General features: G+C 34.3%; 2 protein-coding genes across 16 annotated transcripts in view; one reads left to right on the top strand and one right to left on the bottom strand.

Annotated features, from left to right (window-relative positions):
* The first annotated feature begins 13 nt into the window (after window positions 1-13).
* Window positions 14-6,331, top strand: LOC123529694 (protein FAM72A-like). The gene is made up of 4 exons (XM_045310146.2): window positions 14-428; window positions 986-1,063; window positions 3,506-3,630; window positions 4,785-6,331. The coding sequence occupies exons 1-4, from the start codon at window positions 253-255 to the stop codon at window positions 4,868-4,870; spliced, it is 465 nt and encodes a 154-aa protein (XP_045166081.1). The 5' UTR covers window positions 14-252; the 3' UTR covers window positions 4,871-6,331.
* Window positions 6,332-12,804: 6,473 nt separating this feature from the next.
* Window positions 12,805-16,667, bottom strand: part of LOC123530286 (cilia- and flagella-associated protein 54-like) — a 112,642-nt gene continuing 108,779 nt past the window's right edge. For all 15 annotated transcript variants that reach the window (XM_053521975.1, XM_053521977.1, XM_053521976.1 and 12 more), the window contains 3 exons: window positions 15,364-15,628; window positions 13,667-13,829; window positions 12,805-12,978 (listed from right to left, as the gene is read on the bottom strand). In XM_053521975.1, the coding sequence (XP_053377950.1) occupies window positions 12,820-12,978; window positions 13,667-13,829; window positions 15,364-15,628 (587 nt within the window). In that variant the 3' untranslated portion in view covers window positions 12,805-12,819. The remainder of the gene's footprint in view (window positions 12,979-13,666; window positions 13,830-15,363; window positions 15,629-16,667) is intronic.

Genomic DNA, 16,667 nt, shown 5'->3' with positions numbered 1-16,667 from the left:
CAATAAACAAGATTGTCTAATCCAATCAAAAAGAATTTAAGTTTGCTAGTTCTTATTTCACGTGCATGACGCAGCGTCCTAGTAATTGTGTGTATTTCAGAGCAGGGAGAAAGAGAAAACAGTTTTGCTCTTAAAGACAGAGAAATAAAGTAATAATATTTTTAACGTAAATCAAGAAAATTTCATTCGGACTCACGTGGTTTTAGTCTTTAGATAGCGAAAAAGTGACAGTTCTACTTTCGTTTTGAAGTCATGGCTGATTTTGACAGTTCAGAAAAAAATTGTGTTAATCCTTCATTTAGAAAAGAAGAAGTTTACACACTGGAATGTTTGTGTTGTATGAATAGCGTTTGTGACAGAGGGATGAAATCATTTCTTATTGCAGACGAAAAGATTGAGTTATATTCTACAGACCAGGTTGACAGAAGGTGAGTTTTGCTTTTTTTATCATTTATGTTTATTTCTATCACTAGTAATCGGTGTCTATATTCTTTTGTGTAGGTAATAATGTCCATGGGTCTTCTGCACCCAACATTTCCAGTGTAGACCCAATATAGTATCCATCTATCTGGGTTGTGGATGGTTGGTGGTTCTACCCAGGTGCCTACACAGCCTTACTCATTTTATATTTAACATTCCTGCTGGGGCAATTCACTGCGGAAAGTCTCAAGTTTTCATGCTGTCCTAAATATCTTATTATTTGGACTACCTCCAGGTCTGTTCTTCTTCTTCTTCAAATTACTACACACCTTCATAACTCTGAAGATTATTCTTCATTCATTCTTTCAACCAGAGCACACAGAACAAGTTGTCTTCTTTGAGTTTGGGAGGTGTCATACCAAAGATGTGAAACACACCATCTGTATAATATTAAATAGTTAAAATGTTTTTATCAGTAAGTAAAATAAGCCCAGCTCTGTTACCATTTGTGTGTATCAGTTTCTTTAGTCATACATTTATACATCACTGCATGTTTTTGTTTTAGTTTGGTGGATCTTACAGATGAGAAATTCAGAACAGACAAATGTAGATGCCAGATACAAAATATAGCTTGTCTTCAGTGGTAATTAATCTTATTCTTAATGATTGTTATTTCCAAGAAAAGAAAGGTCAAGGGAGTTTTAGATAGTTTAGATTGCAACAGTGAGTTGGTGAAAGTTATTATGCCCTGCTTCGAAGAATGTGGGGTATATTGTTTTGTAGATATTAATCGGTATGTTGGTCGTTCCGTAGACCAATTGGTTTTTGGATGATAACTCAAGAACGCTTGGGCCTAGTATCATGAAAGTTGATAGAAAGATTAGTTATGACCAGAAAATGACCCCTATTGATTTTGAGGTCAGTTGCTCCAGGTCTCTTAGTGACCCAGAGCAGTTAAACGGTTTTTAGATGATAACTCAAGAACGCTTTCGCCTAGGATCATGAAAATTGATAGGGAGGTTGGCCATGACCAGCAGATGACCCCTATTTATTTTGAGGTCAGTAGGTCAAAGGTCAAGGTCACAGTCTCCTGGAACAGTTAAACGGTTTCCAGATGATAACTGAAGAACACTTGGACCTAGGATCATGAAAGTTGATAGGGAGGATGGTCATGGCCAGCTGATGACCCCTATTGATTTTGAGGTCAGTCAGTCAGAGGTCAAGGATACAGTGACCAATAACAATTACAGTTTCCCAACTATAACTTGAGAATGCTTGGGCCTAGGAACACGGAACTTGATAGGTGTGTTGATGATGACCAGCAGATGACCCCTACATTGTATCTATTTTGAGGTCTAAGATCACATTTGATTCAGAGTTTACTTATGGTTGGTAAATGACCCATAATTATTAATTTGAGGTCAGTACATCAAACATCCAGTGCAAAGTGACCAAATAATTTCTGTTCCTTGTTATAAACAAAAATATAACCATTTTAATACAAACATAGCTTTCCAATTGATCAACAATAGCAGGTGTTTTCACTGTGCTTTAGATAATTGAAAATATGATCGGTGATGAACTTTCTGCAGGGTGTGATATAACTTAAAAGGTCCTTATAAGGTCCAAGTAGAATTAAACAAATTCTTCTCATTAACTTGTTAGATCTTCACTAAACTTAGTCTTTAGATTTTTTATATGATCCTCTCTCAGAGTTGTTCTACTTGACCATGTTTAAGAGCTGCTAGAGGTAAATCTAGAAAGCCTTTTATTAAACAACTTCTCTCATCACTGAATGAATCTTCACCAAACTTGGGCTGTAGCATCTTTGTAAAGATCTCCCTTAGATGTGATAAAATTGATCTGCTAGTCTCCTTTTAGGGGATGCTAGAGCTGAAAAGATATAGAAAAAGACAACCTCTCTGGAGCAGTTGATGGATATTTGCCAAACTTTGACAGTTTTTTTGTACAGACCTTCATCAGATATGTTGAAATTGTTTTGCTTGGCCCCTTTTAGTGTCTAGAGCTAAAAATAGAAAATTCTTTATTAAAGAACTTTCTCATGAACCACTTGATGATTTGTAGCATCCGTATGTATTTAAGGACCTCTCCCAAGTTTGTTCAAATAGTTCTACTTGCCTGAGCTAAAAATAGAAAAATCTTTAAACATCTTCTCATGAATTGCTTGATGGATCTTTGCTAAACTTGGTCTGTAGCTTCATTGTATGGATCTCCCTCAAGTTTATTTAGATGGTTTTGCTTTACCTTTTTCAGGGGCCACCAGAGCTGAAAATAACAAACACTTTTAAACAAATTCTTTTCACAGTCCACTTAATGGATTTTCACCAACTTTGTCGTGAGCATCTTTGCCACCTCTCTCAGATTTATTTAGATAGGCCCACTTGACCCTTTTTAGGGCCCATTTGAGCTAAAAATAGATTTAAAAAGACCTAACATCTTCTCTTTATGAACATATCAATGGATCCTCTCCAAGCTTTTTCACAAACTTTCTCAAGTTCTTTTAAGTATAATTCTGCTTGACTGCACTTAGGGGTCATTAAAGCTTCAAAAGGACAATGGTTGTGAACCTTTAAAAACTTTTCTCTAGCTAGCTGTGCTAGTTTGCCAAACTTGGTCAGAAGCATCCTCAGATTTTGCAATTGGTTCAACTTGATTGCCTCTTTCTTGCAAAGGTAATATCTATCATACTTCAAGCTGAATTTTGTTCATATCTAACAGAATCATTGCATGTCATGATGCGGTATATCAGAACATATATGTTTAAGATCAAGGTCAGGTTAGCGTCTTTAGTGTCATTATGACCATCATTATGATCGGTTTGTTATTTGAAACTATACCCCCTTTTGTCACCCGAGACATGACATTAAACTTGACAACAATTACTAGCTTTTCATCCTTTAAATATTAAAATAAATAAATGATTTATTACCATGCCAAATGGGGAGCAGGCCAGCAAAGTGTGACATTTGAACAGTTAATATTTTACAATTTTTTCATCTATCCTATTACATTCTTGCAAAGTCCAATTTGTATACAATGTCATGCATACACTTTCATATTTCAGTGGGAATGTTGTAGGCTATCACGTGTCAATGCCATGTCGACCATGTCTTGAAGCTCAGAACAATGGACATTACTGGATGTTTTATAGAAGTGCCACCCTTCCCTATCCAAGACTCAATATTGCAGGTTTGTATAAATTTAATTGACCTAGTTGCTAGATTAGTAATGGGGAGGGGGCCTCCTTAGCAAAGTGGAGGAAGTAATTTACCTTGAATTACATTCCTTACACCTGTGGGTAAATTGAGCCCCACCTATGTTGTCATGTTAGAAAACTTGTCCAGTGTTTCTACCCACATACCTGCCAGGAAATTCACCATATGAACTTACAAGGAGAGCTTAACTGATCGCTTGGGCAGCCATGGCAATATTTTTGGTTTGTTTTTTACACTTCCCTTTTTCACAGAGCAAGAGGGCTAATGTCTTGTTTTCTACTCTGCTATAAATTTGATGAAATATGTGATGTTTTGACTCTTAAGTCCTAAAAATCATTTTATCTTTCAAACATGTAGACATGTCGGCTTTTTCCTATCTCAAAGTACATGGGAGATAATTTTACAATACAAAAATTTCAAAGTACTCTGTTATGAAGGATCAATTTGAATTCAACTTGAAAATAACTTGAAAAAAGAATAATCAAATCCAAACGTTTGCAGCTATTGCCCATTTAATCTAGTGTTTTGGTCTTTAATAGTGTATGCCTTACTGTTAAGACATCACTGCTGGTAGATATGTGTTTTTGACTCACCTACAAGGCAATTCATTTTAAGCTAGACTACTCAAAGAATAGGTAAAGCTATTGCACTCACCCATTCGTCAGCGTCCTAATGTGGTTCATTTTTAAACGTAAGATGGTATCTCAGTAACCACTTGGAGCAGATTTAAACTTCACACATTTATAAACTGTGATGACTTGCAGTGCAAAGGTTCCATAACTAGGTTTTGCTTTTTTTTTTATACAAATTTATGCCCCATTTTCAACTCATATTATTTCAGTTAATTTTCTTTTGTGACAAGGCTGTTGAAAAGTCGAGTGTTGCTGTCCTCCCAACAGTTCTTGTTATCATTAGTCATGTGACTTTAGACCAGTGGGTATAATTATGCATACAGACCAGTGGTAAATAAACCAGAACAGAGGACATCAGACAAAATTTAAAATTGACATCCAGATTGTGTCCAAACAGTACCGCAATAAATCTTTTGTTACGACAAGGAATACAAAACCAGGATTTCATTCTTTGTTTAACAGATAATTTCATTAATTATATAATCATTTATTTCAGGTACAGACACAATGTTGTGGGGAGACTTGTCACAGTGTAACGAAGATAGTATTTGTGATACATACTGGGGAGAATGTGAACGATGAAAACAATGAAAGTGCTACATTTAACATTGGTATTAAATACTCGCAGTGAAACAGCTGAGCTTATTATATAAACTGTGCAAATGCAAGTTATGAATCAGACAGGAACATGTTCATCATCTAATTGATGTTACATAGAAGACTGATAGTGTATACAAGTATAAACTTTTAAAGAAAATGTTGTGACATGGGTAATACTGCCTGGTTATTGGCACTTTCTGTGTTAGCCAGATTTTAGAGAAATATTTTGTTGGTGTACATACTGTTGAAGAAAGGTCTGTGATATTGTTCATGAGAATGTTGCTCAGTTAAGGACAGACGTGCTTTTTTTTAAAAAGCTCCAGTGTTTAACAAGAGTGTTGTCGGAAACACACCTTAGAGTTATGATACATTTATGTTTACTTGATGCACATTTTGTCTTTTTTATACGTAACCTCCCGTGTGCAAGGCCTAGGAGAAACATAGTGTTTGAACTGTTAGTCAGTTCATTTGTCTGTTACACTTTGTTGTGTATTTGGCTCGGATTACACTATTACAACTACATTAATTTTGTACATTGTGTACTCAACTCCTACAATTTCCATCCAATTAAAATGAAACTTGGTACACATCAGTATAAACTGCAAATGTGTTTATTTTCAGAATTTTCGTTTTCAAATATTATATTTTGAATAAGCCCCTTTTATAAAGTTTATATTGTTCTGTCAAGTGTTTTCAGGGGACATGTGTAGTACAATGTTGACAGGGGTTTCTCTGCCATTTACCAAATGAGCCATTTGCTACAAATTCATGAAAGTGGCTTAAGCCTTGTACATGTTGCTCTCAAAATGAGGCTAACTTCTTGCAAAATGTAGGTAAAATTCTAATTGTTATTTTTGCGCTGAAATTTGCTCAGAAGTGTTGAGCCAGGGTGACCTCTCATTGACATCATTCTTGTTTATCTTTACATTAAAGTACCAATTCTATCCTGCATCATGTTACTATATCTTGTGTACCACTGGATTTGTAAAGTTCCCTGACAAAATAAGTACTAGTATGTCTGTGCCGAGTATTAAATGTTGTATATTATTACTAATTTTGCTCCATTTATATACAAAGAAAATTCTTCCTTTGCAGTACTCGATGAAACAGAAGGTTTGGATTATTTCTGTTTAGATTTTTTGTTAGATTGTAACAAATTTACCAGTGTTATTGTAATGCATTTTCTGACAGTAATATTATATAGCATGATAGAATCTGAAATTTGTGTTTCTAAATAAAATACAATGTAGAAGTGTGTTACATTACCGGTATTCGGTTTTCATTTTGTATTTTGGTTGTACCAAGAACATGTTAAAAGAATACATTATATTCATTACACCATATTTTTGCTACAGTGCTTGATGTTAGGGCCATACATTGTGTCAATATTTGGTTTACACGTTATCTGTTGAACAGAAATGTTTAAATAAAACACAACACTTACTAATAGTTTTGTTCTTTATTTTTTAAATCAGTTCTTAACAATATAAGATTCCATAAGACATTATCACAGATATACATTGTATGGAGGACGGAAAAAATAGCTGTCAAATATATATGAAATTATTCAAATGCATTTTTTAGAACAAAAACTGCGGATAATTGTAAACTTTTAAATAAAGTTTTAGTTTATATATCCTTTCAAAGAAAATAAAATATATAATCAATGAATAACTTTAATTTATAAACAAATTCAATTCTAAACTGTGCATAGATTATATAATGCTTTTCATGAACCTTAATGTCACTCATTGACAGCTTGATGCGGTTACTTTCATGCTTAAAAATATTTGGAGATGAATAAAATTCTGTATGTATTTTCCAACAGACCATGTCAAACATAAATAGATACTGATATTTTCAAGATGGTAAAAATATTATATGTTTAACTTCAAAACATTAAGATAAATGTAAATGTAAAATAAATCGTATTATACTGCATTGTGTTATGCCATTAACTTCTGTCAAAGATGAACTAAACAATTTCCAGTTCTTTCAGATGCAAGGAACATAAAATATATTATGATATTTGAATATATAAACCGTAGATCAACTTGTATCAATGTTCCGTTAATATTTCTTCCATCCTGATAATTCTGTCACCATGATGACCATACAATGTTAGTTCAGTCACTCCACTTCAATAAGTACTCTCACATAAATTAGTTACGCCTATTTGGGATAAAGTTGATCACATTTGTGTTTTTTGTGGTTAATCAATTGTCTACCACAGCTTAAATACATGTAATGCTGAATGTTTATAGAACAACTTCAGTCACTAATCTTATAGAATGATGAAACATTCAGAGTTTTATTTTTGCTCAATAAGATGCCAATAAATACAATGGAACAGTTTGGCATCCATGCACGAGATAGTGCTTTCTGAGACCACTGGATCAATGCCTCTACTTCAGTTCTGCTTACAATGGATCTAAAAGAATTCATGTTAGATCAGAAACATATTTGTATTGAACACAGTTACTATACACTAGGATCAACATTGCCTCTTATGTAATGTGTTTTATCACAAAACAAACAATCATAGCAAGTTTTAATTGAGCATGCAAAGATGCTCAAAGGTAGCTTCAGTGTTTTATTATTGCTTGCTCAATCAACGTAACGTTCCGACAAAACAGTTCGTGGGACAAACAGTTTCACGATTTTTGCCGTATCTGCATGGGTAAGTATTCTCTATCCAAATCGGTGGTGCACAAAGTTAGATTTTTCTTAAAAGTGCATAACAAAGACATTTTCATTGCTTCCGTTAAATAACTATATTGGTAAGTTAAGAAGTTAAAAGTTGATTGTTAGAAATGTGAAAACGAAAGTTATCACGTGAATATAATTCATTTCAACTAGTCTAGGATTACGTCAACCTTATAATAATGTTTGCCTGAATATTGTCCCAATTTTTAGCAACAAAACCAATATCACTTATAGCATTAACATGACTGTTGAAAAAAATGTGGCATGCACATTAAGTTATTGTGCGACAAGAGCAGTTGTTTCTTTATCCCGCCGAGATCGGCGGTTATTGAAGCTTGTCCGTCGTCATCCTCGTCAGTCCGTCCATCCCGCGCACTTTCTCGTAAACTTGGTAGAATTCATGAAACTTGAAGAAACAGAACCACATACTGCGATGATGCCCGTAAGTTTTTTTTTGATTGGTCATTCCTCATATGTGCTGATTAATGTAAAATTCGTCTCAGCATTCCAGTAAATAGCAGGTTAGAATTCCAAACTGAATATAGACTTAACAAGATATGCGTGACCCTCATTTTTATTTGTGTCAATTCTCAAGTTATGCCTTGAAAGAAAGAATTCGTCTGCAGCATTTCTCGTAACTCATAAATTCTCAACTTGAAATATCATACAGTAACGCGTGAGACCTTTAAAAGTGTTTGTTTTTCGATTGAATTAAATTATTGTTTAATTGTTAAAACCAACAGTTCTACACCACATGGAGATTTATTATTTTATTTTTCAACTTTTATAACATGTATGTGGTCCTACCTGGTCGCCACTTACCGTCAACCCCCTCTCCCCCCCCCAATTTGTTTTCTTTTTTTATTTTCCATTTTCTACAACTAACCCCCGCCCCCCATCCTCCCCCCAACGAGATTATTTTCATAATTTGATATTGACTAAGAAAAATTTGCTTGGTAACATTCTACACTTTTGTGTATATTTTTTGGGCCATCCACTCGACCTTCGCGGGTCCCAATCATTGAATTTCTTGTTTAGTCTATTTTAATAAATGATCTAAATAGTGATATCCAGCTATGAAAAATAACGTTTGTAATCAGACAACAGCAATTTACACTAATTTTTATTAACAAACAGATGTAAATCAAAGCATATATAAATCATACAACCGTCTAACAATGTAATATATCATCAACACTTCTTCATACATTTTTAAATTATGTTTACAGTGGTACGGTAGTTTGATGTGATGCCTTCCCATTTAGGAACGTTCCACTTACTTTATTATATCATTTGTGATATTTCTTTCAGGATCACAATGCACATGAACCTGTGCTACTACTGCAATACAACAGCTGACGTTTATAGGCACTTAATTCAGCACCTCTGTAATAGCCATAGGTTTGACACGTTCAAGTACAAACAACTTGAGCTTGACTGTCGTACAGGAAAAACTAGATATCGAACAAAAATATTTGAATGTATTAAACCTGTGTCATATATATTATCCGTTGATGAAAACAATCAGTTACACATATCTCTTCTTGAAGAAAACAACACTGAAAATTCTTTTTTTATCTGAAGTAGCAGAAGACAACCTTTCACTAAATGTTAACGAAAACAAGGAATTAGGAAACACTTCAACATTCAAATTAGAATCCTCTCCCTGTTTTTCAGAAGAAACAGACCCACCTGAAGTAAATTTAACTGATATTTATGACAATATACCTGAGGTAATAGAAACATTACATGAACATGGTCAGTTAGAATTATATAAAAAAAATGGCTATCACTAGTCGCTAGTAAACAGTTCCCTATGGAAAACATGTTATTTGTTGTTCCTCGATTTTGTAGAATGGTCTTCGAAATCCTCTTCATCCCGGTTGAGATATATGCACGAATTTTTAAAAAAAAGGGACCTGATGGTCCATGAATCGTTCACCTCTTCCCAAATGACCAGTTTGTGAGTTGACGTCGTTTTTTATTATTTGACCAAGTGACCTAGTTTTTCAGTCTCAATTGCCGACCCATTTTGGGAACTTGACCTAGTTATTATCAGATAAAAATTCTGAACATTTTCATGAGAACCTTGATCAAAATGGTCTCAAGATTGAAGGTCAAAAGGTTTTACATAGATATAGATGCTGGTTAGACCTAGTTTCACGAAGTACGTAAAGCCCGTTTAGACCTATAATAGATATCATTCTATGTGAAACATTCTCACTAATGTTCATGAAGTCTCAGTGAACAAACTATGGCTCTAGAGAGATCATAAGTTTTTCATCTATATACATATACTGTGCCCTAGTTTTTGAACCATTCATGCCAGTTTCAAACTTGACCTAGATAATCATCAGGTGAAACATTCAGATCATTATTACATAAGATAAATAAAAACACAGGAGCTCTAGAGAGGTCAAAAATTTTACTAATTTTTTCGACCATTTACTTGACTTATGTTTTTTGTCCGCTTAATTGACCATTTCAAACTTGACTTATATATCGACTGAAACATTTAGACCAACTTCATACAATCCATGAAAAGTTGCTTCTTAAGAGGTCACAAGTTTTTTTATTATTTGACAATGACTAGTTTTTTAAAGCAGTGGACCATGTTTAATCTTGATCTATATCTTCAGAAGTGAACATTCTAACATTTTTTATGCAATCCATTCACAAGTATGCCCTAAGGTCCAAAGTTTTAATTTTTGACGCTACGACCTAGTTTTGTGACCGCACATGACTCTGTTCGTAACTTGACTGAAATATCAAAAACATTCAGACCATTTTATACAGATCCATGCAATATATGCTCTTAGAAAAGTCAAAAGTTTTTTCCTTATCTGACCTTCTGGAATAGTTTTTGCAATGCACGTGACCCACTTTCCGAAACTTTGTTACCTAGAATATCTTCAGACAACATTCAGACCACTTTCATTACAGATCCATGAAAATATGGCCTAGAAGAGTCACAGGTTTTTCTGTTATTGGAGTACTGAGCCTAGAGTTTTTGAAGCACGTACACTTCGAACTGAACTAGATACACAAGTTGAACATTTGACCAATTTTCATGAAGATCTCTGACATAAATTGGCACTAGAGAGTCAAACATTACATTTCTATTTTTAGACTATTTACCTAGTTTTTACGACGACCAGTTTCAAACTTTACCTAATATAACAAGATGAAAATTCAACCAACTTTCATACAGATCTTGAAAAATAGGGCATTTAGAGAGTACAAGGTTTTTCTATTATTTGACCTATGACTAGTTTTTGACGGCACTGTGAACCATTTCGAACTTTGTCTACTTTCATCCAGTCAGAATGTTCTGACAATTTTCATGAAATCCATAAAAATGGCTCTGAGTTCACAAGTTTTTCTATTTTTAAGACTACGACCTAGTTTTTTATTGCAAGTATCAGTTTGAAACGTGACCTATGATATCAAGTGAAATGTTCTGAACCAAATTTACATGAAGTCTTGTGATCATTATGGCTAGAAGGTACAAGTTATTCATTTCTAGACTACTGACCTAGTTTTATAAAACGAACGTTCCCAGTTCCAAACTGGACCAAATATCATCAATGACAGTCTGAGCAATTTTATATAAAGATCTGAGAATTATGCCTTAGATTGGTCACAAGGTTTTTCTATTTTTAGACTCTGACTAGTTTTTGATGGTCACGTGACAGTTTCGAACTACCTATGATTTCCATCAAGATGGAACATTCTGACCCAATTTGCATAAGATCCACTGAAAAAAATTTGACCACTAATGGTCCAAGCAAAAGTTAGACGGAAAAAGACGGATATCACGGACGCGACGATGTACAAACCATCCAGACCAAAAGCTCACTGTCACTTTGTGACAGTGAGCTAAAACAAAAGTTGGTTACAAACTGTTCCATGGGAAATTGTTGCGTTTCATGGCTGGTCCCCGAAATACAGGTCAAGTTGTAAGTTTGCAGCAAGTTCTTGGTGATTGTTCTACACAAAACTCAAGTATAAACTTTGCAGTGCCTTCTAAACCAATCATAGCCCAGGACGCATTGGAACCAATACTACTAGGTGTTTTTGTAGACACTATGAAGATGTTTGCAAACTATGTAGTGGAAAACCCTATCAAAACTGGCATAGACGGAAAGAAAATTGCAAGGGATAAAGGCAAAACAATGGGAGATATAGATTGCTGGTGGTTCGAGCCTGTTCCAACACTGACTGACAGAAAAGCCCGATTAAAATCCAAAAATATGTTCTTTTTACAAAATACATGTGCTGGTTTAATAGTGCCAACTATGGACTGGTGATGTGTATAATCATTATACGCGTATTTTACATCACTATATGCATACGAATTGCATCATGTCATCCCCGCTGTATTTTCTGAACATTGCTGTGCTAGTACCATTTGTTTTTGTCAGATTACAATGAGTAACAGGCTTGATATCACTATTTAGACCATTTATTAAAGTAAAATAAAAACAACAACACAGGACTGCTCTTGCTCCCAGCACAAATAATTTTGAGCTGTGCACTGCCGCCACACTTTTTTTTCGACCACGTCATGTTTGAATGTCTATAACTTGATGAATATTGCGTTTTGTCGCTTAAAAATTGGACAATATTCAGGGCAAACATTATTATAAAGTTTGACATAAATACAATAGACCCAAGTTGAAAAGTGAATTAAATATACCGTGATAAACTTTCGTTTTCACATTTTTTCAACAAAATCACACTTTTAACTCGTAATAACTTATTAAATATAGGTTACTTTTAAACGGGAAGCATGTTACATGTTCTTCGTTCATGCTACTTTTTACAGAAATGAAAATCTTTAACATATTTTGCACCAACCGATTCTTGGATGGAGAATACTTGCCCCAATGCAGATACCGGCAAAAATATGGGTGAACTGTTTTGTCCGCCACGAACGGTTTTGCTTGGAACCGGTTAACGGGTGTGCCAATGTTTAACTGAAATATTTTCTAAAAATGGCTACATTAACTGATTTAATACCATATCACAATTCTTTTAGTTTCATTTACCAATTACTGAAACGTTTAAAAAATTTATAGTTTTTTTTCTTTTCTCTGCATTCCTTTGGTTAAATAGTTGTGCTTGCCATTTTCATTTGAAAACCAACCCTTTCCCTTGAAAATGACTAAAGCATTTCTGAATTTTTAAACTGAGAAACTATTACTTCTTCAGAAAAAAAGTATTCAGAATTGGTTTTCATGCCAGACAGGTTTTTTTTTTAAAATCTGATAAGAAATGACAAATTTATACAAAAATACCTCTGTTATTGAAGAGGATGTATCGGGTTCAGCTGTAGAGCCTAGGATGTTTGTTATGTCATCTATACATTGACGTAATAAATTCTGGAAGTAAGAAACAAAATTTTAAATCTTAGTATGCCTTTATAAAAGATTATAATTCTAGGTGCAGTTTGTTTTACATGTAAATTAGCACAGTGAAAGTCAAAATCATTGACACTTTCTTATCTCTTTAAGTATTACAGGCTTTACTATCACAACATTTCAAACTTTCTTCCTAAATAAAAAGCCAGCTGCGCTAAAAATAAATTCATTCTGTAACAGCATTTTCTTTTGAAAAAAAGGGAAGTTCAAACATGTTTTAAGGAGTGCCTTATTTCAATCCCTTTGCACTTAGCTGTGTACATCTTTTGAAAAACTTTGCAGGATAACGTGGTCAATGTTTCAGTCCTCAAGTCCAGCAAACCAATTTTCTGGGTAAATCTTCTAATAAGGACTTGATTTATCACCATCTGTTTCTATTATATTAATGAATAAAAGAAATACATTTTCATTTAATTAAGTCTATGAAAAGGTCCTTTGAAAGCATAGAAATGCAACCAGGCAATGTAATAGCAGACAGTTTGACTGAGTCTGTTTAAGAGGTAATGAAATGTGCAATATCCATCTAGGCCACTAACACTGGCTTAAGCAGAATGCTATTACAGTAAAACTGAATGTTTTCCATGCTCCAAAAGGACCAGAAAATATAACAACAATGAGCCAAAGACTTAAATCTATATCAAAAACTTACTTCTAAAGTTTCATCTTTCTTGACTTTTGGTGACAAGGCTTTGATTCTCTGTGTGTTTTTCTTTGTTTTGGGGGTAGGGGTTGGGGCTGTAGCAACAACATCTTTCTTCTTCCCCTTCTCACTTGGCAGATAGATTTCTGCCCTCTGCATCAGAACTGCCAACCTACAGACACAAATTTAACATTCATGAACTAAACTTCAGGCCAAGAACTAGACTAGCCACTAGACTGATAATAAATATATTTCTACATTTTCCCCCTTTTTGTCAAATTCAATTCCATAGAGACAAAAGCCAGTGTATTTTAGAGATTTTCACAGAGGAATGATGTTAAAATTATCAGTCTATGGAATTGGACATATGATATAGACTGGCTCAGTTCACTACATTCAGTCATAAAAATGTAAAAAGATTTATCATAGTCTAGGAGCTAGTCTAGCAAAGAACATAAGAGTACTGTAAAATTTGGCAACATTAAAGTCTTTAAAAAAACTAATGACATTTATACCCAACTTCTAAGAAATGAGCTCTTTATAGCAAAAGTCTGTGATATTTTCACATATTATTTGACTGCACAAAATACTTATGTTTTGACAATCTTGCATTGAAAAGCTACCAACATTTAACCCTTATCATGCTGGACACGACTGATTGTGCCTTTGCCACCAGTGTAGATCATGATCAGCTTGCACATCCGTGCAGTCTGATCATGATCTGCACTGTTCGCTATTCAGTAAGCACCCCTTTAAACAGTTAATGGTACTGTCCAAATTGAAAGATGGACAAGTTCTTTATAGAAATTTAGCAGGGTAAGGGTTAAGTGTACAGTGAAAAACAACAGACAGGAAAATGGGCAAAAACAGGCTTTTAGACTGAAAACAATTGAAAAATACGTTGTAAATCTGCATCTAAATGGCTTTTTTGTATAAAATCAACAAACAGTTGTTGCTTTTAAGCAACAGTGACCTTTACCCCTAACATCTCATGCAGTCCTTACCCTTGTCATAAATCTGAAGACTTGTCTTGAGTTACTGAGTACACACTGTCTTTTCAATTTTGAAGAAGTGACCTGACCTTTAACTCATTCATCAAATATGCAATCTCAAACTTGGTACTGATATAAGCTTCCTATAGCTCAAGTTTTATTTGATACTCTTTGACTTTACTAAAGTACTGAACACACTTGTTCTCTATTTTAAAGAATAAGACAGTGGCCTTGACTAAACTGGCCCCATCAAAGTCTCAACCTTTGTACTGATATTAGCTTCCTAAAATTTATTTTTTGTTTGATTCTCTTTATAGTAATATAATTGACCAGTAGAAACTGTTTTTTTTACTTCTTGTAACAAAGACGTTTTATTATTTAAAACACAGACCTTATTTTGTACCCCACTGACTTTTGTCCAGTCCTTACCTTGATACTGATATAATTATCCTACAGTCTTTGTTTCATTTTATTCTCTTTATCCTAACTTGAAGAAAACAATGTTTTTGTATTTTCAGTAATAGGGCCAAAGTTTTATTTCAATATAAATATATATATAATAAGTTATTTAGCAGAAAAGACAAGTTTGGAACCACTCATTTGTCAATTCATCTGCCCTCTCATTTGCCTCAAAACAGACATCAATTTTATAACCATGTTTTGAAACCTGGCACATTTTTATAATTTACATGCCTTGCTCCAAATGTTACATACCTGTCATGAAGGTCATTAAGCTGTGATATCTGCACCCAAGATATCTTTGTAGAAGCACTGGTAGAGCTTGCACTCTTCATATTTAATGCATACATCAGTAACACCCTGCTTTCTGGACCAGAAGCCTCGGGCCTGGCTGGGTCAGTTTCTTCAAGGGAAGGTTGATACCACTGTAAAGTGACCTCATTGTCTGTAGCTGACACAATTGGCTTGTCTGCAGGTCTCGTGGAATTCTTCAAGCTACCAGGTGGGAGCGGAGGCATACCTGTAGGTAGATATACAAGTTAGGAGATCAGTTTCAAAGGATTTATAAGGTAATTTCCAAAGAATTTTGGTAAATCCTATGGATTTAAGAGATACAAATTTTAAAGGATTTTAGAGGTTTCTTTCAAAAAATTAATTAGGTGACTTTCAAATAATTGATGGTTAGTCCTAAAGAATTCATGAGGTAAGTTCTAAAGAAATTAGAGCTGCTTTGAAAAAAGCGCATTCTTCCACAACTGCCTAATCATCTGAATAGTAAGTCTGTCTTTATAATACTGTCTACTCACAGAAAATATACCTTTGACAGGTTTGGAGTAAGTTTTGGAGTAAATGGCCTCTCATTATGTATCTGAGTCAACCATGCATTAAAACCTGTATCACTGGCATCAGTATTTTTGGTAATTCAAGGGCTATAGTTCCAAAGTGCCTGGGCTGATCTGGCTAGTTATCAAACTTGGCCGAGGACTTATTATCAAATTTTGTTCAAGTTTGGTAAGATCGGATGAGAACTATTTGACTTAGAGTGTGGACAAGATTTGTGACAGACTGACACACAGACACACACACAGACAGCAGTAAATCAATATGTTTCCCACACCACTGTGTGGTGGGAGACATAATAATGAGGTAAGTTTAAAAGGATTTATAAGATTAGCCTGGAAAAGCTTGAGACAAATTCCATTGAAAACATGAGGTAAGTTCAATAGACATTACTGTATTGCATCTGTAAGAACTGTTTGAAAGCCAAATATCAGTAACTTTATTTTTCATAATATTTGTTAAATCTGCCATGTGAATTTGCCTTGGCACTAATGCTTTCCCTCAAATTTTACTTTAACAACAGTTGACAAGGAGAACTGGGAGAAGATACTAACCCCATTTCTAAATTTATACAAGTCTCAGAATGAAACCATGTCATGGATCTACTTGGCAACAACCAATCTGATTAGAAACGCAGTTGTGACAGTGTAAAACTTAAAATTATTTCACAATCAACCTAAACAAATGAACTAGTGGCTCCATTAAGTTTGTTTCATTAT

The sequence above is a fragment of the Mercenaria mercenaria genome, chromosome 13 (genome assembly GCF_021730395.1).
Source record: "Mercenaria mercenaria strain notata chromosome 13, MADL_Memer_1, whole genome shotgun sequence".
Classification (NCBI taxonomy): Eukaryota; Metazoa; Mollusca; class Bivalvia; order Venerida; family Veneridae; genus Mercenaria; species Mercenaria mercenaria.
Note: the sequence above shows the minus strand (reverse complement) of the source record. Positions and strands in the feature narration are given on the sequence as shown.

Bases quoted from the DNA above. Each gene is read 5' to 3' on its own strand.
- LOC123529694 (XM_045310146.2), top strand. From the start codon at position 253: ATGGCTGATTTTGACAGTTCAGAAAAAAATTGTGTTAATCCTTCATTT. The intron at 1,064-3,505 runs GTAATTAATCTT...TTCATATTTCAG, and splicing joins AATATAGCTTGTCTTCAGTG to TGGGAATGTTGTAGGCTATC. The intron at 3,631-4,784 runs GTTTGTATAAAT...CATTTATTTCAG, and splicing joins TCCAAGACTCAATATTGCAG to GTACAGACACAATGTTGTGG.